This window comes from Salvia splendens, chromosome 16 (genome assembly GCF_004379255.2).
Source record: "Salvia splendens isolate huo1 chromosome 16, SspV2, whole genome shotgun sequence".
Taxonomy (NCBI): Eukaryota; Viridiplantae; Streptophyta; class Magnoliopsida; order Lamiales; family Lamiaceae; genus Salvia; species Salvia splendens.
The window spans coordinates 1,085,060-1,109,987 of NC_056047.1; the positions used below are offsets into that span (position 1 = coordinate 1,085,060).

General features: G+C 36.3%; 4 protein-coding genes and 1 pseudogene across 7 annotated transcripts; 1 reads left to right on the forward strand and 4 right to left on the reverse strand.

Moving 5' to 3' along the window:
* The first annotated feature begins 1,978 nt into the window (after positions 1–1,978).
* On the forward strand, positions 1,979–5,592 carry LOC121771037. Of its 2 annotated transcripts, XM_042167835.1 has the most exons (12): positions 1,979–2,556; positions 2,678–2,773; positions 2,855–2,968; positions 3,168–3,275; positions 3,400–3,507; positions 3,595–3,690; positions 3,773–3,886; positions 4,092–4,160; positions 4,519–4,632; positions 4,723–4,827; positions 4,981–5,076; positions 5,184–5,592. In XM_042167835.1, exons 1-12 carry the CDS (start codon positions 2,011–2,013, stop codon positions 5,529–5,531), a joined length of 1,914 nt encoding a protein of 637 aa, XP_042023769.1. In that variant the 5' UTR covers positions 1,979–2,010; the 3' UTR covers positions 5,532–5,592. The 2 variants fall into 2 exon arrangements, with proteins under 2 accessions (XP_042023769.1, XP_042023770.1); XM_042167836.1 differs by lacking the exon at positions 4,092–4,160.
* A 6,094-nt stretch (positions 5,593–11,686) lies between these two features.
* On the reverse strand, positions 11,687–13,087 carry LOC121769814. Its single transcript, XM_042166573.1, has 2 exons — positions 12,687–13,087; positions 11,687–12,455 (listed from the first exon to the last, which is right to left on the reverse strand). Exons 1-2 carry the CDS (start codon positions 13,006–13,008, stop codon positions 11,896–11,898), a joined length of 882 nt encoding a protein of 293 aa, XP_042022507.1. The 5' UTR covers positions 13,009–13,087; the 3' UTR covers positions 11,687–11,895.
* A 2,278-nt stretch (positions 13,088–15,365) lies between these two features.
* LOC121771176 lies at positions 15,366–18,327 on the reverse strand. 2 transcript variants are annotated; one of them, XM_042167959.1, is made up of 10 exons: positions 17,745–18,327; positions 17,529–17,624; positions 17,204–17,311; positions 16,972–17,079; positions 16,793–16,888; positions 16,594–16,707; positions 16,390–16,503; positions 16,193–16,303; positions 15,729–16,016; positions 15,366–15,626 (listed from the first exon to the last, which is right to left on the reverse strand). In XM_042167959.1, exons 1-10 carry the CDS (start codon positions 18,285–18,287, stop codon positions 15,519–15,521), a joined length of 1,686 nt encoding a protein of 561 aa, XP_042023893.1. In that variant the 5' UTR covers positions 18,288–18,327; the 3' UTR covers positions 15,366–15,518. The 2 variants fall into 2 exon arrangements, with proteins under 2 accessions (XP_042023893.1, XP_042023894.1); XM_042167960.1 differs by lacking the exons at positions 16,793–16,888; positions 16,972–17,079; positions 17,204–17,311.
* Positions 18,328–19,004: 677 nt separating this feature from the next.
* Positions 19,005–21,213, reverse strand: LOC121770086 (annotated as a pseudogene).
* A 673-nt stretch (positions 21,214–21,886) lies between these two features.
* Positions 21,887–23,584, reverse strand: LOC121771238 (protein DEEPER ROOTING 1-like). 2 transcript variants are annotated; one of them, XM_042168017.1, is made up of 5 exons: positions 23,459–23,584; positions 23,316–23,373; positions 22,529–23,061; positions 22,292–22,426; positions 21,887–22,154 (listed from the first exon to the last, which is right to left on the reverse strand). In XM_042168017.1, exons 1-5 carry the CDS (start codon positions 23,462–23,464, stop codon positions 22,143–22,145), a joined length of 744 nt encoding a protein of 247 aa, XP_042023951.1. In that variant the 5' UTR covers positions 23,465–23,584; the 3' UTR covers positions 21,887–22,142. The 2 variants fall into 2 exon arrangements, with proteins under 2 accessions (XP_042023951.1, XP_042023950.1); XM_042168016.1 differs by having other exon boundaries at positions 22,258–22,426.
* Positions 23,585–24,928: the final 1,344 nt, after the last annotated feature.

The following is a 24,928-nucleotide window of genomic DNA, read 5'->3' on the forward strand; positions in this document are numbered from 1 at the left end:
GTTAGAAAATGGTTTCCCTTTTGGGTAAAATAAATGATCTTAGTTGCTCCAACATGATCACCACCTTTTGGGAAAGAGAAAGTAGTTGTGAACTTCCAAAAAAATCTGCCACCTCCCACAAACAAAAAAGAAAAAGAAACAGTGGCTACCCAAAAAAAGAAGAAAAAGAAAAAAGAAGAGAAGAAAAAGAAACAGCAAAAAAAAATAGAAAATAGAAAAAGAGGAAGGAAGCAAAACAAAGAGAAAATGGCAATGAATGTGTGGGAAGGTAGATGTAGATCGAAGAAGAAAAAGAAAAAAAAAAGAAGACAAAGAAAAAGAACTTCCCGTGCGAGCTGTGGAAGGTTTTCCGCGACATCGAGTCGTCTTATCATTCGAAGACCGAGGAAAAGGGCGCGATCAAATACACCATCTACGCCTTCACGACTCTGCTTAGGGCTTCCAATTCGAAGAGGGTTTCAAGAAGGGCCGAGAACGGCACGTGGGGTGGCCAAACAGGCCCCAAGAAGATCGAAAACTCCGAAACCGGCTGCGTCATCGGCCAATCGACGATGCTCGTCCGGCACTGGACGATGCACGAGTATTGCCTCAGCGATGAATATGTTAAATAAAAGTGTTCGATGAATTGACTGACTGATATCTAAATTTATCACGCATGTAACTGCGATTAAAACGTGGTTCGATAAAATATCTAAAACGATTTCTGATTTTGCGTGTTAAACACTCTATTATTTCTGATACAAAATCAAAGTTGACTAATGATTAAATTATAAAATAATATAGGAAATGCGGATAAAAATTCATTATTAATATCTAGAATCTTATCCAAATAATAATAAAAAATACTATAATTAACTAAACAAGGAAATTTATGATCCGAGGATTACGCGCGAAACTAACATAGATTCTATAATTTAAATAATCAAATCACAGCAAATCCCTTCCCCGTGCAAAAGCCAGTAAAATAAAAGTGTTCGATGAATTGACTGACAGAGATCTTTATTTATAAAGCTTGTTTCAATAAAATATCTGAAACGATTTTTGAGTTTGCGTGTTAAAAGCTATATAAACGTGTAGAGAGAAAACATTGAGAGAGAAAAAAGCAAACATGTTACCGATCGGATTGAGTTCAAGCCGAGCGGGGAACGGCTGATCAAAGGCTACCTGTTGCCGTGGGTGAAGGGAGAGCAGCTCCGATGGAACGGAATCTTCGACAATCTTGAATGGGAAGGCATCGCCAAGAAGCAGATGTACAGTGAGAACTTCCCGTGCGAGCCGTGGAAGATTTTCAGCGACATCGAGTCGGTTTACCACTCGAAGATGGAGGAGAAGGGCGCCATCAAGTACACCATCTTCGCCTTCACAAAACTTCTTTGAGCTTCGAATTCGAAGAGGGTTTCAAGAAGGGCGGGGAAGGGCACGTGGGGCGGCCAAACGTGGCCCAAGAAGATTGAAGACTCCAACACCGGTTTTATCATCGGTCAATCCAAAAAACTGGTAGCAAATCGACGCTTTTTTTTGTAGTGAAAAAGCTAAAAATACTACTAGAATCTAAAAAAAAGGAAATTAATTATCCAAAAAAGGTAGGGATTGGGCGCGAAACTAACACAGATTCTATTTTTAAATAAGTTAAAACTAACACATAAACCCTCGACGGCTATATAATGTGTAACACATGAATAAGCAGACTCCATACCAAAACATTGAGAGAGAAAAAGAATCTTATTTAGAATCTTAATTTAAATACCTATATCCTAATTAACTAATTAAACAGAGTTTAGAATCTTATTTACTAACTAGAATCTAACAAAAAAGGAAAATCGTGATCCAAAAGAAAAGGGGATTTTGGTCGAAAATTGCAAATATACTAACATGATATCGGATTCTACGTTGAATAAAACCCACACACAAACTCTTTAAATATTCATAACACCATCAAACCTAATCCATTGCAAACAAGAGTATACAAAGCAAACACGAGAGAGAAAGAAAGAAAAAACAAGAGAGAAGATGGGTGATAACTTGGAAATCCGGATCGAGCAGGGATTCGCGCTCAATCCGACCCCGGAGAAGCTGATCAAAGGCTACCTGATTCCATGGGTGACGGGGCAGAATCCGACATGGAACGGCGTCGTTGAGAAGGACATCTACGGCGACAGCTCCCCGTGGGAGATTTTCAGCGACATCGAGTCGCTTTACCACTCGAAGATGGAGGAAAAGGGCGCCATCAAGTACACCATCTTCGCCTTCACTACGCTGGTAAGGGCTCGAAATTCCAAGAGGGTTTCAAGAAAGGCCGGGAAGGGCACGTGGGATGGCCAGACTGGCCCCATGAAGATTGAAGACTCCAACACCGGTTTTATCATCGGTCAATCCAAGATGTTCACGTTCGGGAACTCAGGCGAGGCGGACGTCGGCCATTGGATTATGCATGAATATTCTCTTAGTAAGGAGTTGGTTATGAAGAGCGGCCGAGCAAACGCCGCCAATCTCGTCGTCTGTAAGATCACTAAAACTGTCGAGAAGAAGGGCGAATCCCTTCACAACACAAATCAGGTATTTTCTTGGAACTTTTTACGCATCCGAAATAAAATTTGGAAAGCATAATCCTAACCTTTTAGGGTTTACGAATTTGTGCAAATTGTTACTCAACTTTTTTTTCCCGCGTTTTCCTTAGGGATTTTTTAACGGTGATTATCAAGTCCAATGTGCGCAACCAGAATTGTACGACGATGGTTCAAATTATGAAAGATTCGCACCGGCCACAAGTGAGGTATTTTTTAAAAATTATGTTAAGAGTTAACAAATTTATGCAAATTGTTATGTAACTTTTTTTTTCATGCGTCCACCCTAGGGATTTTCATCGGAATATATAGGCAACAACGGCGATTATCAAGTCCAGGCTGCGCAACCAGAATCGTATGACGATGGTTCAGACTATGCAATATTTGTGCCTAACATAAATGAGGTACTTATTTTTGTAATTACAGTCTTTCAGCGTTTACAAATTTATGCAAATTGTTATGTAACTTTTTTTTTATTAAATTCTCCGTCCAAATTTAATAAATTAAAATTTTTTTGGAACAATTTTACATATCCAAATTTAAGGTATGTAGCGGGAAATAAAATTTAGAAAACATAATCCTTACCCATATTTTTTTGTGAAGTCACCCGCGGGGATCGGTTACCGTGACCGTTATGATGCTCCTGCTGCGCAACCAGAGCCGAATGTTGACGGTTCGAATCATATGAGACTTGCGCCAGACACAACTGAGGTAATTATATTTTTTCGTTTAGAGTTTACAAATTTAGCTTTATTTTTTAGTAATTTCTTGGAACTTTTTACGTATCCGAAATAAAATTTAGAAAGCATAATTCTAACTTAATTTTTTTGTGAAGTCACCGGCGGCGATTGGTTACAATGACCGTAATGATGCAATGGCTGCGCAACCAAAGTCGAATGGCGAGAGTTGCAATCTTGTGAGATTCGCGCCGGAAACAAATGAGGTATTTCTTTTTTTCTAATTAAATCCTCTTTGGGTTTACAAATTTGTGCAAATTGTTACCCAACTTTTTTCCCCGCGTTTTCCTTAGGGATTTTTTAACGGTGATTATCAAGTCCAATGTGCGCAACCAGAATCGTACGGCGATGGTTCAAATTATGAAAGATTCACGCCGGACACAAATGTGGTAGTACTTATTTTTAATTATATTAGAGTTTACAATTTTATGCAAATTGTTATGTAACTTTTTTTTTATGTGTCCACCTTAGGGATTTTCATCGGAATATATAGGCAACACCGCAGATCATCTAGTCCAGGCTGCGCAACCAGAATCGTACGGTGATGGTTCATATTATGCGAGATGTGCACCGGACACAAACGAGGTACTTATTTTTTTCAGTTACATTCTTTTAGAAGTTAAAAGTTTATGCAAATTGTTTTGTAGAGTAACTTTTTTGTATTATTATATTCTCCATCCAAATTTAATAAATTTACATTTTTTGGAACATTTTTACGTATCCAAATTTTATGTATGTAACGAGAAATAAAATTTTGAAAACATAATCCTTACCCATATATTTTATGAAGTCACCCACGGAGATCGGTTACCATGCTCCGGCTGTGCAACCACATACGTATATCGATGATTCGAATCATGTGAGACTTGCGCCGGACACAACTGAAGTACTCCCTCCGTCCCAAGATATTAGAGCAACTTTCCTTTTTGGGATGTCCCAACATATTACACTCATTTCCTTTTTTGGCAAAAAAACATCTATCTTACTTTATTCTCCACCTACTTTTTTTCTCTCTTCTCTCCTTTACTTTTTCCCTCTCTCATACTTTACTCTCTTCGCTTTAACTATTTAAATATCAATTCCTTAAATTTCGTGCCCAAAAGAAGTTGCTCTAATATCTTGGGACGGAGGGAGTAGTATTTTTTAATTATTTTCATTTAGAGTTTACAAATTTATGCAAATTGTTATGTAACCTTTTTCTCCTCCGTCCGTTCTAGGGATTTCCATTGGAAAATAGAAGAAATGATGGCGGTTATCAAGCTTCGGCTGCCCAACTAGAGTCGTACGGCAACACCTCAAGTTACATGAGACTTGCGCCCGACACAAATGAGGTACTTAATTATTTTTTTCTATTATTTTCTTTTCGAGTTTACTAATTTATGCAAATTGTTGTGTAACATTTTTTTCCCTGTCCGCCCTAGGGATTCTTACCGGCAAATATAGGCCACGACGGCCGTCTGCCTGCGCTACCAGAGTCGTACGGAGACAATTCCATTTATGCGACAAATGTGCCGAACACAAATGAGGTACCCATTTTTTCAAAATATTTTCTTTTAGAGTTTACAAATTTATGCAAATTGTTATGTAACTTTTTTTTCATGCGTCCACCCTAGGGTTTTTCATCGGAATATATGCAAATTGTTACGTAAATTGTTATCTAATTTATTTTTTTCCTGCAGTTTTTGTTACCGGCATACGATGTTCCAATTGTGCAACCCGGTGTTGTTTCGACTGTGCAGCAATCCGGTGCGCCGCTACAGCCGGACGCATATAAGGTGTTTAAATTTTGTTCATAATTTTATTTTTAAGGGTTTTCAAATTTTTTTATCCAAAATTTAACGTAAATTATTTCTAATATTTTTTTCCTGCGTCTGCCGTGCAGTTGACGTTTCCGGCAAATGAAGTTCAATTCGCAAACCCCGGCATTGTTTCGATTTCGGAGCCGTACTACGGTGGTTATGAAGTTCCAGTTTTTCAACCGGAGATGAGTTATCCGAGGATTAGCGATGGTTCGCTTTCTTCGATTGTTCAGCCGTACTGCGGAGGTTACGAAGCTCCGGTTCCGGTTCTGGCTTCCCCGATGAAGAGGGCGGCGGAGGTCGATCTTCTTCGAAATGGACAAGATTTGAAAAGACAGAAATGCGATGGTTATGAAGCCGGTGAACCGACGCCTTTGAGTTTTGATGGCCTTGACTTCGACTTCAACTTACATCCGGGTCCTGCTATTTAGTTTTAATTAAAGCATTCGCACTGAAAAACAATTATGTAATACGTGTAACTGTAGACCAGAAATTTTTGTGACGATGAAGAGCATCGGCTTTGAGTCACCAAGGGGGGAAATGGGGAACCATTATCGATCCTCTTTAAATATACATATATTTTCTTATTACAATCTCCCAACCTCTTTTCAAGGGTGATTTCACAATTTTGGAAACTCTGTATATTTTAAATTAACAAATTCTTGATCGTCTCTAATGTCAATTTAATTATACATATTGTATGTTTTAAGTTTTCCTATAATTCTATTCTTTATCATATTAAATTTGTTAAATCTCAGCAAAACCCCTTTATTGTCCAAACTCCAAAGCCCAATAAAATAGAAGTGTTTGATGAATTGACTGAATGAAAGCTTTTTATAGCACGCATGAAACTACGATTCAGACGTGTTCGATATTATGTCCGAATGATTTCTGGTGATCGTGCTCTATTGTTATTGGATTTCCTTCCTTTCGTCGATTTCTTTTAATGGATATTTTGAAACAAAAACAAAGTTGACTAAATATTTAATTAAAGTATAATATATTAATACTTTGAGTACTTTTTCTTGTTAGGACTCTCTTACTTTTCCAATTATGCATTAAAACCTGTGCCAAGTGAACCGGCGTCAATTAGTGGGGTTCGAAGGCAGTAATGAAATGTGAGTACGAATAAGTTACTGGAATGAACGAATTTTATTGGGATGAACGAAATTTGAAATAAGGGACAAATTTTGAGGGACAAGAGGAAGGAAGTACACAGACTCTATAATTTTAAAAATATTAAAACTAAGTTATATATAAATAAATGTATAACAAAACATTGATAGAGAGAGAGAAGAAAGAGCAACGGTTACGGATGAGAGCGCAAACATGTTTCCTATCGGATTTGGGTTCAAACCGATCGAAGGCTACCTGTTGCCGTGGGAATGCGTCGTCGAGAAGCAGATGTACGGCGAGAACTTCCCGTGCGAGCCGTGGAAGGTTTTCCGCGACATCGAGTCGTCTTATCATTCGAAGACCGAGGAAAAGGGCGCGATCAAATACACCATCTACGCCTTCACGACTCTGCTTAGGGCTTCCAATTCGAAGAGGGTTTCAAGAAGGGCCGAGAACGGCACGTGGGGAGGCCAAACAGGCCCCAAGAAGATCGAAAACTCCGAAACCGGCTGCGTCATCGGCCAATCGACGATGCTCGTCGGGCACTGGACGATGCACGAGTATTGCCTCAGCGATGAATATGTTAAAGTGAGCGGAAGATCAAACGCGGCCGATCTCGTCGTGTGTAAGATCACCAAAACGGTCAAGAAAGTTCCATATGCGCAATCTGGCGTTGTTTCGATTGAGCAGCTGATCAACGATGGTTTGATTGCTTCGATGGTTCAACTGTACTGCGGCGGTTATGAAGCTCCGATCAAGAGGGCGGCGGAGGTCGATCTTCGAAATGAAGAAGGTGATGATTTGAAAAGACAGAAATGCCACGGAAAGGAATTCATTTAGGCATGAAAATTATGCGCACAACATGTTTGTGGATTCGTCTATATTATTTTTCGGTTTTATAATCATGGTTTGCGATGATCGGCGATATCATATGTCAGGCTATTCGCTTTCTTCTTTAGTTTTCCCATGATGGTTTCCAAATTTCTGAGTTCAATATATATCCTTTTCGAAGAATTAGAACATATGATGTTATTGGTTGTGTACCAACTATTCGTTGAAATGATCTAATGAACGTCGATTACTTTCTTGTTGAATTTCCTCGATCTTTACAGTGTCTGTATGATTCAATTATGTCACTGACAAAAAATTGAAGATGTTTACAGCGTATGACTAACTATTCGGAAAATAACGATGATTGCTTTTGTTTGTTTTTGGTTGAAAGTTTACAAATCATAATGTGCAGCTAATTTTATGATTTTTTTGGAAATTTTTTTGGTTGAAAGTTTACATTCAGTGTGAATGCAGTTTTTAAGAAATGTAAATAAAAGTAGATTGAATAAGTTAGTGAAATTGGTTGGTGGAATGTGAGGTCTACTTACTATTTATGATTAAAGTGAAATGTGACAAATTTTATGGAAATGACGAAAATGAAAAAAATGTGACAAAATTTAAGTACGGAGGAAGTATAAACTTTATCCGCCCAATATTGAAACTAGTACACAACATTCCAACCAATATAATAGAATGCTAGTGTATCGAGTTAGTGGAAAGTGAAGTCCATTTGCTATAAATGAACAAGTAAATTTGGATATTATTTTGTGGACGGACTAAAATGACAATTTTGGACATTATTTCGTGGATAGAGGGAATATGTTAAGTGGAGTGAGAATAAAGTAGCTATAGTGAAAAAAAGTGGAAAGATCGAAGAGAGTATAGGTGATTGTTAGACTATATACTCACGAAGAAATGATATGTTAATTTATGGTGCATATATGAGTATTATTGATAATCATTACTCTAGTTTAGTTTACATTAGCATTATTTATCTAGTATTTTACAAAATATTTATTTTAATTCTAATGTCTAAAATTTATCATTGACATTATTATTAATTTTACTAGTTACATAAAATTAAAGTTTGAATTTTATATTTTTCTAGTAACATTTGATAGTATTGTTGAGACCCAACAATGTGCATGCTATCTTGGTTTGGATCTCCATTCTGAGAGAGTATAATCCAGTCTTGGACATGCATTTTCATATGGACTTGTTTTGTCACATTTTCTATCATACGTTTCTTAAAATAAAAACTACATTCTTTTTTCTCTATTTTATTATTTTTCTACTTAGCTCACAAAATAACTCAGAATAAAGTTTCATGTCAAATATGAAGCACTCCAATAATAAGTCGCGGCTCAAAGTTTAGGTTCAATTTTATTTATATTTCGAAATAGATTCAAACGTCATACTTCCTTCGCCCCATCAAAATATAAGCATATGATATGACACGAAAATTAAGATAAAATTGGTAAAGTAAGAGAGATGAGAATAATAGTAGCTAATGTAGTGTCAATGGACAATGGAATCACATTATTATTTGTAACGCCCGCATTTTCTAAGGATAGAAAACACGGTTGATCGCAACTAGGAGATGGTTAAAGAAGCGGGGAAGAAAGGGGAAAACAACGCAACTCGACCATAGCTCGAAACAAATGGGAATAGCTCGAATAAAATCAGAGTATCTCAACAATCAACAACTCAAAAGAAACAATATTTAGCAGAAACATTTCGAGAGTAGAATAATGCTATGCATGAAGACACAACATATTCTAGACATTTGATAGACATTCTTCACTTTTATGCTCAACACCCACCGCGCTCGTCACCGCTCAACCTGCACATTTTTAAAAAGAAATGCAAGGTTGAGTACTTGATGCACTCAGTGGACAAATTCCAAAACAATTTTATAAAAACAGTTATATCATGTCACCATTGAGTGACCTCAGGGTTTTTAACTTGAAAAGGCCCGAGACACTAAAAATATCTCCAACACAAATTTTCTACTCATCCTCAAATCCTTTTTCCTCATCATTTCAAAACACAACCATTTCTCCTTGATTTATTTAAGAAACTGTCATATCTGTTCTTTAGGGTGCTGTGTAAGGGGGCCACTTTCTATGAGCACGAAAACCGCCCAACCCGTTCGATGACTCACTGTCCTCATCGTGTACACTAGTCCGAGTAGGGACGCACTCTTGCTAGGACCCGAATTCGATTAAACTTATAGTATGGACTCACTCCCCACTAAATAATCATTATCTCAACAACATCAACATCAACATCCTGTGAACGAGAATGTGGCCGCAAACTCGATCACTAGACCGGCCGACTCAAAAGACGGCTCACGATCCCCATTGGTGTACACTAGCCTGAGTAGGGACTCACTCCTTAGTCAGACCCGAATTCGATTTCAATAGGTCTAGTAGGGACAACTCCCTTGCTAAACAAACAGATATGCATTTCTCAAAACAAAAACATGGCATGACATACCCTTTGTAAACTTTATTTTTCCTCAAAAACATATTTAAAATATAAATCATTTTTCTGTCAAAGTCGAGCATCATATCACATCCACAAAGTCGAGCAATTCACAACCACTCAAAAGCTATCACTTTCACAACCAATTCACAACTTATGACAATCATTTTCACACTTTAAACACATATATCACGTCGTCATGGAATGAAATAATAATTGGCAATCACACTTAGAAAGCAATTCATCACTTAAAAAGATGCTCAAACCGGATATAATAAATCGCAAGCTCTTGAAAATAATTTAGTTCGAAAGCCCACCTCGTTCGTTTAAAGTCTTTACTTGTGCTCCATTCTATTCTCGAAAAACGTGTGTCAAGTCATCCATCTCGTGAACAGTAAACTCCTAGAATGAGATTTGAATTCTCCTTCTTCTTCTCGATCTCTCCCTCCGTCTCTCATCACTCTCAAACGCAAATTCTCTCTTAACTCTCTAAATCTTCCTTCTCCAATCTTTCACAAAATCAGAGGCTCACTCATGTCTCCAATCCCTCGGCATTTCGCTGATTTGCCGACGCGAGCTGCTGTCCGCCGCGCGACGGTGCTATTCGCACCCAACGCCGACACCGTTGCTGCTTTCCTCCCACCGTTGCTGCTGTGACTGGGCAACGAACTCGCCGTGACCAACAAGTGCGTTTGGGACCGCTCGGAGTGGTGGCTGGGCAAAGAATTTGCCATGACCAACGTGGCCGTGACCAACGAGAACTCGGAGTGGTGGCCTGGCAAAGAACCAGCCCTGACCAACGTGGCTGTGACCAACGAGGACGTTGGCCCTTAAAGGAGGGTCAAATGTTACGGACTCAATTCACACATCGGTACGAGTACGTTGGAGTGGTGACCCACGGAGTGGTGGCCGGGCAAAGAATCCGCCGTGACCAACGTGGCCGTGACCAACGAGGACGTTGGCCCTTAAAAGAGGGTCGAATGTTACAGACTCAATTCCCACATCAGTTGTTCCCACATCGGTTGTGAGAACAACTGATGTGGGGTATATAGACTAAATGTGCTCTCTCTCCTAACAGACTAGTCTTTTGGGATGAGTTCTCCCGTTTGGTATGTATCACTTTACCACTCGAAGATGGAGGAAAAGGGAGCCATCAAGTACACCATATTCGCTACGTCCCTGAGAAGTATGTACTCCTTTCTTTTTAGTTCGTACTTAAAAAGTATGAACATTTTAATTTTCGAAACTTTTTTCCTTCTAATAAATTGTAACCCATTCTCATGATATTTTAAAAACCTTTTCAATTACCGATTATGCATTAAAACCTGTGTCAAATCAAATACTCATACTTTTTGAGGACATGGGAGTATTTAATTATCTCTCATGTGCACGAGCATTATGACACTGAACTTACCAAGTTACTTTCATATTTTCATATGAAAAAATGTCATTTAAATCAAAACTTTTGATTGACTTCTGATCTATTTCTTAATATATGAAATTAGCTCATTAAATCATTACTTTTGCACATATCTTGATTGTCTAATACAATTAAAATTTTGATGAACTTTGTCATTTTAATCATGATTTTTGTTGAAATTAGAAAAATCAAATGTGAACATCGGGTCTACATGATAAGGCCAAAAGCGAACACTACATAGCAAAAAAACATTAGAGCACAATCACTACACGACAAAGAAACTTTACAGGAACACAAAATGTAAACTAAAACGAGATCGCATTTTCAATTCCAAAACTCTTGAGTGAGAGAAGGCTAGGAGTGAAAATCTTGATATCGGTAGAGTAAACCATCCTATCAGTATTATAGAAGATACTAACTTCATGAGTAGTTCTTGTCTTGTTGGATTGGTAGACGAGTCCATTTTCCAACAAGATCAAAACGTCACCATCTTTGAAAATTTTGATAGGTTTGTGTGCTATGCTTTGACTTAATCAAAGGAAAACGCTTCTCTCTGTTTTCCTCTTTAGGCAATTTATAAGGTACTATAATCACCTCACTACGCCTCAACGTCAACAACAACAATGAAGTTCACCGTTTCCGTGATTCCCGGAGGTGGACTACGAGAGTCTGGCTGTCTTCAGTGACGAGGTCAACGAAGAGGGCAATAAACAAAGTCTAATAAAAAAAACATTAACAGTCCAAATAAAAGAGGCATTCGAATTTGATGACAAATACTAGTAACACATTACAGATGCATCGACGATGGTTTATGTCAAGATGGACACGATAAGACCAAACACGAACACTACAAGACAAAGAAACCTTAGAACCCGAACATTACATGACAAACAAACCTTAGATTCCGAACACTAGACAACAGACAAACATTAGAACCTGGACTAAAACGAGATCACATTCTTGAATCCGAAATTCTTGAGTGAGAAACGGCTAGGAGTGAGAGTCAGGGCGCTAAGGCAACCCGCAGATCCATCCCCAAACATACCGACTTGTTGAAAACTTCTTGTCTTGTTGGAGTAGTAGATGAGATCATCTTCGTCCAGCAACATCAAAATATCACCGTCTTTAAAATGTTTAATCGGATGAACATACACATAATCCACATCAAAATCAAAAACCAGAGTACTCAACTTGTAATCCATGGTCCAAGAAGCCTCGACTTGGTATTCCTTCATCATCCAGATGACAATTTCATATTTACGTGTGTAATAATAACACAGACAATCCCTTAAAACACACAAATACCCATTTAGATATCCACCATCTTCCACGGGAGGAATTGAGAAGAGTCTAAAACATTCCGTTTCAACATCAAAACCACAAATCGACATGTCACCACCCAAATCAAATGCTCTCCAGTGAATGTTGCCATTAAATTCAATGCTTTGACCATAAAATGCGAAACCAGAAGCAGCGCCGGCTTCAACACGCCTCCATGTTCCTGTTCCGAGGGTGTATACATGATGAGAGTCGGTGCAGTTATTGATGCAGACGACCTTACATTGCCCACTTATTTTGCTCATGCCGAATCCAAAATTCAACGAATTACCCGGGATGTAGTCCGCAGGCAAACAGAGCTTCGTATATTCACGAGTTATCAGATTGCATATGTAAACAGGAATACCTTTAGTTGATAGTGAGTAGAGAAGAAGTAATCCATTAGCAGTGATACCTTTCATTGTTGCTCTGTTTCCGTGAGGGATTTCCAAATCCATGAGCGGAATGTGGTGAAAATCATGGCTCTTCTCCGCATCGACTCCGTCTTCGTCTTCAATTTCGAAAATCGCGCACCAAGTTGAATCCATCGTCTTCTCTGTCAAGAGGACTAGGGCGGGTGGGGTTTTGATTTCGGATTTGCGGAAATCGTCGGAATCGATTAAATTGAGCCATGGTTTGCAAACGGACTTGCTGATTACGAGGCTTCGGAAGGGCAGGCGTGAGAGGATGTCGGTGGTGATTTCTGATGGTAGATATTTGAAGAAATCACGCTCCATTGATGGACTGAATCACTGCTCAATCACACTGACAACAAAGAAGAAGAAAAGAGGCTAGGACTGGGAATTGGGGCTAAATTGGAAATGAAGGCTTTGGTGAATATTTTATGTAGTACTATTTATTTATAAAATAATAACGCAAATAATTTTTCTTTTGTTCATTTAAGTTTATTCGAAAATGAGGAGTTATTTTGATATTTTCCATTTTTTTATATATTTGCAGGGATATATTTTGTAATTCAGGTCCCTAGAAGGTATAAATAAAATACATTATGGACTAAGTTTAAAGTTCACTCAAAAAATTTAATTGTTGATAAACCAGAAGAATTTGGAAATCATACTCTTCATATTCTAATTTAATAACTACTCATGTTTCACTCTAAGTAAACCATTTTCTTTTTCGAAATGTATAATCAAAATTGCATATTTTTAATAATAGAAATGTCATTTTCTCTACTTTCTTTACTTTCTTTATCTCTCTTACTTTATCATCTCGACTTAACTTATAAAATAATACTAAATAAAATCTTATATTAGAACAAAAATCCTCCACATAAATTGGGACCGAAGGAGTAATTACTTAGGATTTAGACAAAAATAAATAAATAAATAAATAGTGGAGGTGGAACAATTACTATCTTTAGAACAATTACTATGAATAAAATATTATGCTCAAATTAAAGCCAATATATAGCTCATTTCAAGCCAAATTCAATCAAAAAAAATTAAATAATATACTCCCCTCCTCCTATGATGGTTGGAGTTAGGGAGTTGTCTGTTTTAAGGGACTGTCTTTGTTTTAGCTATTGCATATCGGTGGGCAGTGAAATTGTCATCTGGCTAATGAAGAAGTACCAATTCGAAGAATCTTGGACTATAGAATATAGGTTTAGTACAATTTATTTTGATCCGATTAAATTGCCATTTTCTCATCCCATCAAAGCTTTCAAAAATGGAGACATTTTGATGTTGCTGCATGAGAAGAACTATTCCAACAATACAAGAACTATTCAACCAGTCGATATGTGTAAGGATGTAGCTGGAGAGCATTACTTTACTTATGCTATGATTTTCACTCCTAGCTTTTTCTCGCTAGAGAGTTTTGGGTTTGAGAATGTTATCTCGTTCAAGTTCATAATATTAATCTACATTTTTGTGTTCATGCAATTAAAATATCATTTTCATGTAATTATTATAATATATACTCGTTTTCAAGAAAAAACTGAATCAGTCAGCCAAATGAGAAATATGAGCTAACATTATAATTAAATCCTTCCTAGCTAATCACATTTTACATTCACACATAGCACAACTAACCAAATACTGCAACATCCAAAGCAACGTACGAGTCCTCATCCCCCATTAAATGCGCCATTTTATATAAAACTGTCTATAACATGTTTTCAATATTTATAACCTTTTATTACTAATTTATTTTTAAAATAATGTATATCAAATTAAAGTTATTGATGTGATTTTTAATTTTATGAATACGTAGAATATTTATATTTTGAAATAAATGAAGTTAAGAAAAATGGAAAATAGCCAGAGATGAGGGGGGAAATGGGGGAAGACAGAAGGAATCCAAGAGAAAAATAAAATAAAAAGATTAAAATAACAAAAAAAATGATAAAATGAAAGAGTAAATTGGTGCCAAATTAGTGCAAAAATAGAACGATATTATATAAGAATAAAAAATAGTGCGAAAATAGTGCAAAATAGTGTGAAAATAGTGCAAAAGCACGACAGAGATATTATTATACAAACATGAAACATCCATTTAAAAATAGAATGCAACGTACAAAACTGTTAGAAATCAAGATTGGAGCAAGATCAGAACGAAAGCAATTAGGATATACTAGAAAGCAATTTATGTTAAATTTGGATAAAATCGAAAACCAAAAAAATATATAAAATTCAATTAGTATTATTTTGTTATTTGGATAAGATTCTGGATATTAGTACGTACTTGAGTAGTAGTTAATTTTTATCGGCGTTTCCTTGTTTAGTTAATTAGGATATACTGTATGGAGTATTATTTAATAATTTAATGGTTAGTCAACTTTGTTTTTGTTTCAAAATAACAATTGATCGAACACGTTTGAATCGCAGTTTCATGCGTGATATATAAAGCTTTCAGCAAGTCAATTCATCTAACATTTATAAAGAAGTACTTATGGAATAACTTAAAACATGGACTACATATATTAAATTGACATGAGACACGAGCAATAATTCGTTAATTTAAAATATACAGAGTTACCCAAAATTGCGAAATAGGTTGGGACATTGTAATTACTACACAACATTCCAACCACTATATTTATACAGAATAATTTTTTTTATAACAATACAAGTAGAAAAAGTATATGTATATTTAAAGAGGATCGATAATGGTTCCCCATTTCCCCCCTTGGTGACTCAAAGCCGATGCTCTTCATCGTCACAAAATATACACTTAAACGTATTACATAATTCTTTTTCAATGCGAATACTTAATTAAACTTAAATTAAATTCTTTGTTGTTCTTCGGTCGGAACCGAGACATCAAATGCATTCGCCCCATGTGTGATCATCGGTTGCGGAACCCATCCATCACCGGAACCTTCAGGATTTGGCTGCAAAAAAAAAATACAAAACAAAATATCAATATGGACTTTGTTACCTAAATATATTTCGAAACTATATTTTTAGGTAATTCAAATAAAGTGATTAGGTACCATCGTCTCTGCCTCCATTAGTTGGTGAAAATCTGAAGGGAACAAATCTTCAAATTCCGTCATCCAGTCAGGATTAGCATCTGAGTATTCTTTGCCGTCGCATTTCTGTCTTTTCATATCTGAATCTTCGACCTCCGCCGCCCTCTTCATTGATACAGTTGCGTCCTCCGACGGTTGCAGCGGCGCATGTCTCTCATCGGATTGTTGCACAGTCGGAACAATATTGGGTTGCGCAAACGGATCAAAACCGGGATTTGCAAATGGAACTTCATTTGCTGGTAACAAAAACTACAAGGGCGGACGCAGAAAAAAAATAGTTAGATATCAATTTACATAAAATTTGGATACGTAAAATTGTTCCAAAAAAATTCAAATTTAGAGGGAGAATATTATGAAAAAAAGTTACAAAACAATTTGCATAAATTTGTAAATTCTAAAAGAATGTAATTTAAAAAAAGAAGTACCTCGTTTGTGTCCGGTGTAAATCTCGCATAATATGAACCATCGTCATACGATTCTGGTTGCACGGCATGGACTTGATCGCCGTTGTTGCCTATATATTCCGACGAAAATTCCTAGGGTGGACGCATGAAAAAAAGTTACAAAACAATTTGCATATATTTGTAAACTCTAAGAGAATGTAATTAAAAAAAATAAGTACCTCATATATGTCCGGCACAAATCTTGCATAGTTTGAACCATCGTCATACGATTGTGATTGCGCAGCCTGGAATTGATAATCGTCGTTGTTGCCTATGTATTCCGATGAAAATCCCTATGGTGGACACATGAAAAAAAAAGTTACATAAAAATTTGCATAAATTTGTAAACTCTAATAAAAGAATGTAGTTACAAAAATAAGTACCTCATTTCCGTCTGGCGCAAATCTTGCATAATTTGAACCATCGTCATACGATTCTGGTTGCGCAGCCTGGACTTGATAATCGCCGTTGTTGCCTATATATTCCGATGAAAATCCCTAGGGTGGACGCATGAAAAAAAAGTTACATAACAATTTGCATAAATTTGTAAACTCTTAACATAATTTTTAAAAAAATAAGTACCTCACTTGTGGCCGGCGCAAATCTTTCATAATTTGAACCATCGCCGTACGATTCTGGTTGCGCACATTGGACTTGATAATCACCGTTAAAAAATCTCTAAGGGAAACGCGGAAAAAAAAAGTTGAGTAACAATTTGCACAAATTTGTAAACCCAAAAAGGATTAGAAAAAAAGAAATACCTCATTTGTTTCCGGCGCGAATCTCACAAGATTGCAACTCTCGCCATTCGACTCTGGTTGCGCAGCCATTGCATCATTACGGTCATTGTAACCAATCGCCGCCGGTGACTTCACAAAAAAATTAAGTTAGAATTATGCTTTCTAAATTTTATTTCGGATACGTAAAAAGTTCCAAGAAATTACTAAAAAATAAAGCTAAATTTGTAAACTCTAAACGAAAAAATATAATTACCTCAGTTGTGTCCGGCGCAAGTCTCATATGATTCGAACCGTCAACATTCGGCTCTGGTTGCGCAGCAGGAGCATCATAACGGTCACGGTGACCGATCCCCGCGGGTGACTTCACAAAAAAATATGGGTAAGGATTATGTTTTCTAAATTTTATTTCCCGCTACATACCTAAAATTTGGATATGTAAAATTGTTCCAAAAAAATTTAAATTTATTAAATTTGCCTATATATTCCGATGAAAATCCCTAGGGTGGACGCATGAAAAAATAAGTTACATAACAATTTGCATAAATTTGTAAACTCTTAACATAATTTTTAAAAAATACCTCACTTGTGGCCGGTGCGAATCTTTCATAATTTGAACCATCGTCGTACGATTCTGGTTGCGCACATTGGACTTGATAATCTCCGTTAAAAAATCCCTAAGGAAAATGCGGGAAAAAAAGTTGAGTAACAATTTGCACAAATTCGTAAACCCTAAAAGGTTAGGATTATGCTTTCCAAATTTTATTTAGGATGCGTAAAAAGTTCCAAGAAAATACCTGATTTGTGTTGTGATCGGATTTGTCCTTCTTGACAGTTTTAGTGATCTTACATACGACAAGATCGGCGGCGTTTGCTCGGCCGCTCTTCTTAACCAACTCCTTACTAAGAGAATATTCATGCATAATCCAATGGCCGACGTCCGCCTTGCCTGAGTTCCCGAACGTGAGCATCTTGGATTGGCCGATGATAAAACCGGTGTTGGAGTCTTCAATCTTCATGGGGCCAGTCTGGCCATCCCACGTGCCCTTCCCGGCCTTTCTTGAAACCCTCTTGGAATTTCGAGCCCTTACCAGCGTAGTGAAGGCGAAGATGGTGTACTTGATGGCGCCCTTCTCCTCCATCTTCGAGTGGTAAAGCGACTCGATATCGCTGAAAATCTCCCACGGGAAGCTGTCACCGTAGATCGCCTTCTCAACGACACCGTTCCATATCGGATTCTGCCCCGTTACCCACGGAATCAGGTAGCCTTTGATCAGCTTCTCCGGGGTCGGATTGAGCTGGAATCCCTGCTCGATCCGGATTTCCAAGTGATCACCCATCTTCTCTCTCGGTTTTTCTTTCTTTCTTTCTCTCTCGTGTTTGCTTTGTATACTCTCGTTTGCAATGGATTAGGTTTGATGGTGTTATGAATATATAAAGAGTTTGTGTGTGGGTTTTATTCTACGTAGAAATCCGATATCAGGTGTTCTAGATTTTTTCGATAATTAATTTCCTTTTTTTTAGATTCTAGTAGTATTTTTAGCTTTTTCTCTCTCCCTGATTTTACAGATCATAAATTTCCTTTTTTTGGGATTCTAGTAGTATTTTGTGTTATTTGGATAAGATTAATAATTTAAATAAATAATTAAATTTAATAATGGTCACGACATATAATTATTAATCTGTTCGATGGTTTGCTAATTGGATAAATAGCATATTGTCATTAGCTATGTGATCCCACATTCTATAATCAACTGTCTTTCATACTAATTAATGTTATTAGGGGACGGGGGAGTATCATTTATAATAGGTTTAATTAATGTTATTTCATACTTGGATATAATTTCCTAAAATTTAACTGTTAATTGTTAGCTACAAAATGTTAAGTGATTATAGAATTTGTTTTTTCAAATGTTTAAGCTATCCGATAGTTCCTGTTCATACTGAAAAGTAAACTTACTTTTGATTGAAAGACAATACTGTAAATTAAATTAAATGTAAAATATTATACTTTCCTTGAACTATTATCTAATTTAATAATAATAATAAAGCTCAAATTAAAAGATAATCATCAATAAATGAACAATAATAATTTCACGTCTATACATTTATCCGCAGATTGTGGGCTTTTTTTATCGCGCTGCAGAAGAAGCCGGGCTTTTATATATCGCGCTATATTCGCAAGTACCACGAGAGCAGAGGCACGACTCTCCAGCGCGGTTATACTTCCAAAAGGCCAGCATCTGCGACAATATTTGCAGAGCCCGACATTGGAGCACAACGATGAACTGGATTGCCGAAAAAATCAATCCATATCAAGAAAGTCCATCCTCTTTATCATCATACCCTTGAGCTCCGAAGCCTCCCTTTCTGCCTTCTGCGCCTGCACAAAGAGGGATGTTAACTAAACGAGACGTCAGTAGATATCAAGACTGAAGCTTTACCCTCTTTATCTCAGCTGATGAAACGCGGGTCATGTGAGATGGAAGCTCATCCTTGTTCAATTCCTAACCAACCATGATCGCGTAAGACAAAATACAAAGGGAAGTGGGAAATGGAGAAAGCGATTACTGCAGAGTTTAAATGCACGTACCAGCTCACCAATCAAGACGACACTTTCTCCACGGATTATGTACAGACCCAGGGGGATATCGCAATAAAGCTGGCCTACAATCACATGCTCACACGCGCCCTCTAGGACAGCATTAGCTACAAATAAGATATCAAGAGTTGTTAGAGATGTTGCGGGCAGATTCTATGGTGAATTCACAGCCGTACCAAACTGGTCAACGGAGCGAAGGATCCCTTCTGGACATCTCGAAGTAATACAAGAAGTTTCTCTGTGGAAAGAAAAAATTCAAGTCAAAAGGTAAGACTAATCTAAACAAGCGTGACGTTATACAAATACAATGTATTCTACATTAGACGGATAATATAGCTAAGGATTTCCGTATTCAAACTAGAAATAGATAACAAATCATGAATCATCGGACTATATCACAAGGACTGTTATGAAAATGAAATGAATGTAAAATATGGCATATACAAACTGATCTATGATTTTTACAATTTGGTACGTGAAAAGATTAGAAAGGCGCAGCTTGTTAGTTGTTTTTAGCAATAAAAAACCCGTCACAGACTCACAATTTTCGAACCTATGACAGAGCAAAATCACAAAATCACAGACTTGCCTTTTCAATCTCATTATATTCAGAGTCTTAGAAAATATTAAATCAAACATTGTAAATTTGTAATTGCAGATAGGCATAAAAACATAGAATTTTTGGGATAGAAACGCAGACTCAGAGTGTGTCTTGTCCTTAACCGGTCTAAATTGTTAGAGAACGATATCAAACTGCCTTCTCTATACATTCGAAAGAACTAGCACTACTATCTTTCGCCTTGTGGCATTGCATATTTCAAGTTCTCGTGCACCAATCAAGTTCGCTAAATGCTATCTACGTGCAACACACACGGGCCAAATTACCCAAGAAACCGTTCGTTAACAGCATTTATTCGTAACAATTCTTCCCGGCCAATCACCTCTTAAACTCTGGAAAATAATATGTCACTATATTTACATACACAATCTACAACCTTTAAGTCAGAGATAAACTACATTGATGCAAATCAATCTCATATATCTGCCAAGATTTCACACACTATTTTACAACTCAAATTTCATAGAATAATGCTACAAAGAATCTCCTCAACTATTCCATTACAAAACAGCAAATTCAACAGCTCAACCAATACAAAAATAAATCCAAATTCAGATTCCAACAGTCACACAGTTTCACTCGAATTGAAACACAATAAACCCATAAATCACACTACATTCAAACCATCAAATTCCCAATTAAATTATTTTTCTGAAAAACAAAAGCAAAAAAAGAAAACTCACTGTCAAGATAGCTAGCTAGGGAAGTCGAGAGATAGACATCTTCAGGGCCAGCCCACGACATTGATGAAAGCTCGAGTCTTTTCGGTATTCACAAAAGAAACCACCGAAAAAAACCAAGAATTCCGACGACATAAATCGCATTGGCCACTCGAATTACTCTCTTCACCAACCTCAATTGAGTGAAAATCCGAAATTTGACAGCTGCGCTGAAGCCTAATTCAAGAAATTTGACAAAAAAGAGGGGGAAGATTTGAAAGTGGGGCGGTGTAATGTTGGCTATTTGTTGAAGATCGGAAATGGGGAAGGCCCTAAGGCCTAATCTGACTATTTTGGGGAAAATCCATTATCGATTTTGTGTAGGATTCTTTTTCTTCGTTTTTTATTATATTGTCTAAATAGAGACTTATGTTTTATATAAGTGTATTTTCACCCCATTAATGTCAAGCTTTAGAAATATTTGGTCCTTTTATTTACCGTACTTCTTATTTTATTGTTTTCCTTGTGCTTAACTTTTCTATGGTGTTATTTGGATAATAAAAATCTAGTCATCTTTAGGGATGAATATTGAAGATAGTCACAAGGTGTAGTGAGTTATGTAAATGTACTAAACCTTAAGGGCTCTTTTTGCAGTTTAAGAGAAGAAGTCATCTCAATATGTAAAACAAAAACAAAAACAAAAACACAATTGGAAATCGGAAGAACTTGATGTGTTTAAAGGGCTTTAGAAAAATGTATACATTATCTTACCTACTTGTCTCGTTTTTCAGTCTCGTATTATATTTCATCGGGCACATTCTACGTGTTAAAGAATAAGCAGAGAATTCACGTGCACACATACAAATGATATAGTAGTAAGTATTACTTATGAAACGAAGTATGATACACAAAATTGATGTCTCGTTTTTCAGTCTCGTATTATATTTCATCGGGCACGTGTTAAAGAAGAAGCGGAGAATTCACGTGCACACATACAAATGATATAGTAGTAAGTATTACTTATGAAACGAAGTATGATGTACAAAATTGAGGGTTGAATCTAAACTATAGTATATTACTATAGAAAAACTGGTGAGAATATTACACAACATGTGATGAATTCATCCAAATCGATGAATGCTCACATGAAAAAAGAGAAGGAAAGTTTCCTTCCCATCAACAAGAAGAACAAATACATGTTCACTTGTAAAATAAATATTTTTATTGCTCATAAATCTCCCATGATCCATATTTATCACCTCAAAGTCTCCTTATTTTCTTCAAGTCTTGATGAACTTGTGCATTATTTAAATCTCTAGCACAATAACTGTACATAAAAACACTATAACTATTAGTCTTCATACATATATACATAAATTCATTTTTCCTACACATAAAAATATGATCAAACTTCAAAAAACAGAACTCACAATCAGAATCAGTCTTGTCCCATTTAGATGATACCTCTCCACCTTCATAGCGCGATTCTTGATCTTCGTCTGCCTCAGATTTAGCCCTGTAATCCTCTATGCATCTCTTTGATGCCATTCTTGAAGGTTTTTGAGAGTTCATTTTCTTGGTCAGCATTATCCTCATAAGCTAAATCCCAAAAAAAACAACTTAAATGTATGTCCAAAAATGGCAACTTAACTTTGATACAAAATCATAATCATGTCAAACACATGTTTCTAAGGCACATACCTTTTCCATTCTTGATTCTTGAAGAGTGTCTCGAATGCTAGGAGCCGGGACAAAGCCACTTCTGCAAGCAAATACTTTCTTGACAAGGAAGGCTAAGGACTTCTTCCCAATTGTCTTATTCTTCTTCTTCTTCTTCTTCTTATCACACACATCTTTGCATCTTCCTAGGATGATCCTGATCGTCCGATCAATCTCCTCCTCATCTTTGTCGTCTGAGTACGTGCTGAACCTGTTTGAATTAGTCCTGTCCACTTCCAAACTGGAAGGGCAGTTGAGGAATCTGTCCAATGGAAGATCAGCCGGCTGCTCCTCAGCAGCTGGCTTTCGCGTTAGGAGCTTCTTTAGCTCCTTTTGCAGCTTCCCTACTTCCTCAACTGTGAATTCTGAAAGATCAGGAGATGAGCATTGCTCCTCTGCTGCTTGGATTTCTTCCTTGCTGTCTGTTGGGGCTGTGTTTCCAAAAGTCCCGATGGTGAGTAGGCCGTGGGGCCAGTCGCTGAACTCTTCCTTTGGTGGCTCTTTCATTTTGTGATCTGCAAAGATGATTGGTGTTAGGTTCGATTTATTTGTCAAGAACTCATTTTCAGACATTAGTTGATTAGCCCAACCTGCTGTCTTTATGTAATGTTGTCTCTTATTTTGATAGTAAATATCTAGTTTTGAATATGATATGTCTCACACTTGAATAAAAATTGGATCTTGAAAGAGTGAATTGTCTACTTTTGCAATATGATATGTCACACATTTGATTAAAATTGGATCTTGAAAGAGTTAAAAAAACACTTACTTGTAACAGAATTAGGTCTCTTATCTCCATTGAACTTGCTCTGCATCCAGTTGAAGAACTGCACAAAAACAACACATATTGAAACATAAGAAATGAATACTTTTGAAAAAAAAAAGAAATACTTAAATTGATCAATCTCTCACCTTCATTGTGCAAGAATTACTCTTAAGAGGTGGGGGTTGTAGAGATTTTGGTGAAGAAAAAGAAAGTCTTGAAGAAGCAGATCCTAGCTAGAAGCCAATGAAATGTGAACTTTAGCACTAACAATTATAGATTAGATTAGTGGGATGAAGCTGCTTTTCTATTGGTGCAAATTCCAAAATATATGTATATATTTAATCTTGAATTCTTTTGGGCAAGAGATCAACTCAACCTAACCTAGTATCAAATTTAAAATCTCAATGCCTAAAATACATGCCCCATAATGGAAAAACAAGGTCACTTCTTATAATTACATGTTAGTCTCTCATTGGTTTTACTTATACTTATATGTAAATCCATAAGATTAATGCTAATCTTGAGGTAAAGTGAAGATTAGTGTGCAATGATCTCAAAAAATGAGAGGCATGATATATCATAAGGCCACCTATTTTACACGAGGCTAAAGTCCTAATCTTGCGGATTAAGGCCTTAATCACCACTAATCCCTGAAAATATATAATCCAAGAAATAGTAATAAATAAGAAAGAACATACTGGCCCTATGTGTGAAGAAGCATTATTCATAAATTAGTGTTTGGATTTAATTAACTTGTAGGTTAAAGAAAACTAAAAATATAAAAGAATTGATTTAAGGGGATAAAATATTTAGTAGGAGTGGACCTAGAAGCTGCAAGAACTATACAAAGTTCAAAAATGGAAAATACACGCAAACACACACACAAATATTATATACTGATACACATAGTTTCCCACATAGATTGGATTAATATTAATTAATTAGTTAGTACTCTAATTCGACGTGAAATCCATCATAAATTGTATACACTCGTTTTTCTTTTTCACCCTCGAAGAATTCTTGGAAATTGAAAAGTCACATTTCCTAAAAAATACTATTATTAAATTAAATACCCTTCGAAAATATGTAGATCGATAAAATACAAATTTAATTATAAATATAAAGTTGAATGTTAATCGATTCGTTCGATTCAAAGAACCTAGACATATGGCGCCACGGTATGAACTTTGAACAAGTTGTGTTTTCGACAAAATAAATATGTGCAATTAATATAGTTAGTTACTCTTAGTAATCACATACCAATGTGAAGAAATTCTTGTGAAGAAATTCTCCTAATTTCATTTCTTTGTGGTTTACATATATATTTATTATTTTATATATATACGCGTGTACATAATTTCAATGCCAAATGAAACGTGACAAAAATGCATCATAATTCGTGACAGGGTAATATTTATGCATTTAATTATTTGATAAGCTGGTCAAGATGATCAATGGCTTCATAAGAATCTAATATGTCTGTAATAAAATCCTCCTAAAATTTCTAACTTCTAAGTGATTTTTTTGTCTAACATGAGGATAACAATAGTGGTGAATGATTCAAAATGTCAATTTATTAATTATAAAGAAAAATCAGTTTAGTCAGTTGAAATACG

Excerpts from the sequence above, each read along its gene's own strand:
- LOC121771037 (XM_042167835.1), top strand. The coding sequence starts at position 2,011 with ATGGGTGATAACTTGGAAATCCGGATCGAGCAGGGATTCGCGCTCAAT. Across the intron at positions 3,691-3,772 it reads TCACGCCGGACACAAATGTG|GGATTTTCATCGGAATATAT; the intron begins GTAGTACTTATT and ends TGTCCACCTTAG. Across the intron at positions 5,077-5,183 it reads TACAGCCGGACGCATATAAG|TTGACGTTTCCGGCAAATGA; the intron begins GTGTTTAAATTT and ends TCTGCCGTGCAG.
- LOC121769814 (XM_042166573.1), bottom strand. The coding sequence starts at position 13,008 with ATGGAGCGTGATTTCTTCAAATATCTACCATCAGAAATCACCACCGAC. Across the intron at positions 12,456-12,686 it reads AAACAGAGCAACAATGAAAG|GAACATGGAGGCGTGTTGAA; the intron begins GTATCACTGCTA and ends CCCTCGGAACAG.
- LOC121771176 (XM_042167959.1), bottom strand. The coding sequence starts at position 18,287 with ATGGGTGATCACTTGGAAATCCGGATCGAGCAGGGATTCCAGCTCAAT. Across the intron at positions 17,080-17,203 it reads TTGCGCCGGACACAACTGAG|TCACCGGCGGCGATTGGTTA; the intron begins GTAATTATATTT and ends TTTTTTGTGAAG. Across the intron at positions 16,504-16,593 it reads TTGCGCCAGACGGAAATGAG|GGATTTTCATCGGAATACAT; the intron begins GTACTTATTTTT and ends TGTCCACCATAG.
- LOC121771238 (XM_042168016.1), bottom strand. Across the intron at positions 22,427-22,528 it reads AAGAATCAAGAATGGAAAAG|CTTATGAGGATAATGCTGAC; the intron begins GTATGTGCCTTA and ends TTTGGGATTTAG. Across the intron at positions 22,155-22,257 it reads GGACAAGACTGATTCTGATT|TTATTGTGCTAGAGATTTAA; the intron begins GTGAGTTCTGTT and ends TTTTATGTACAG.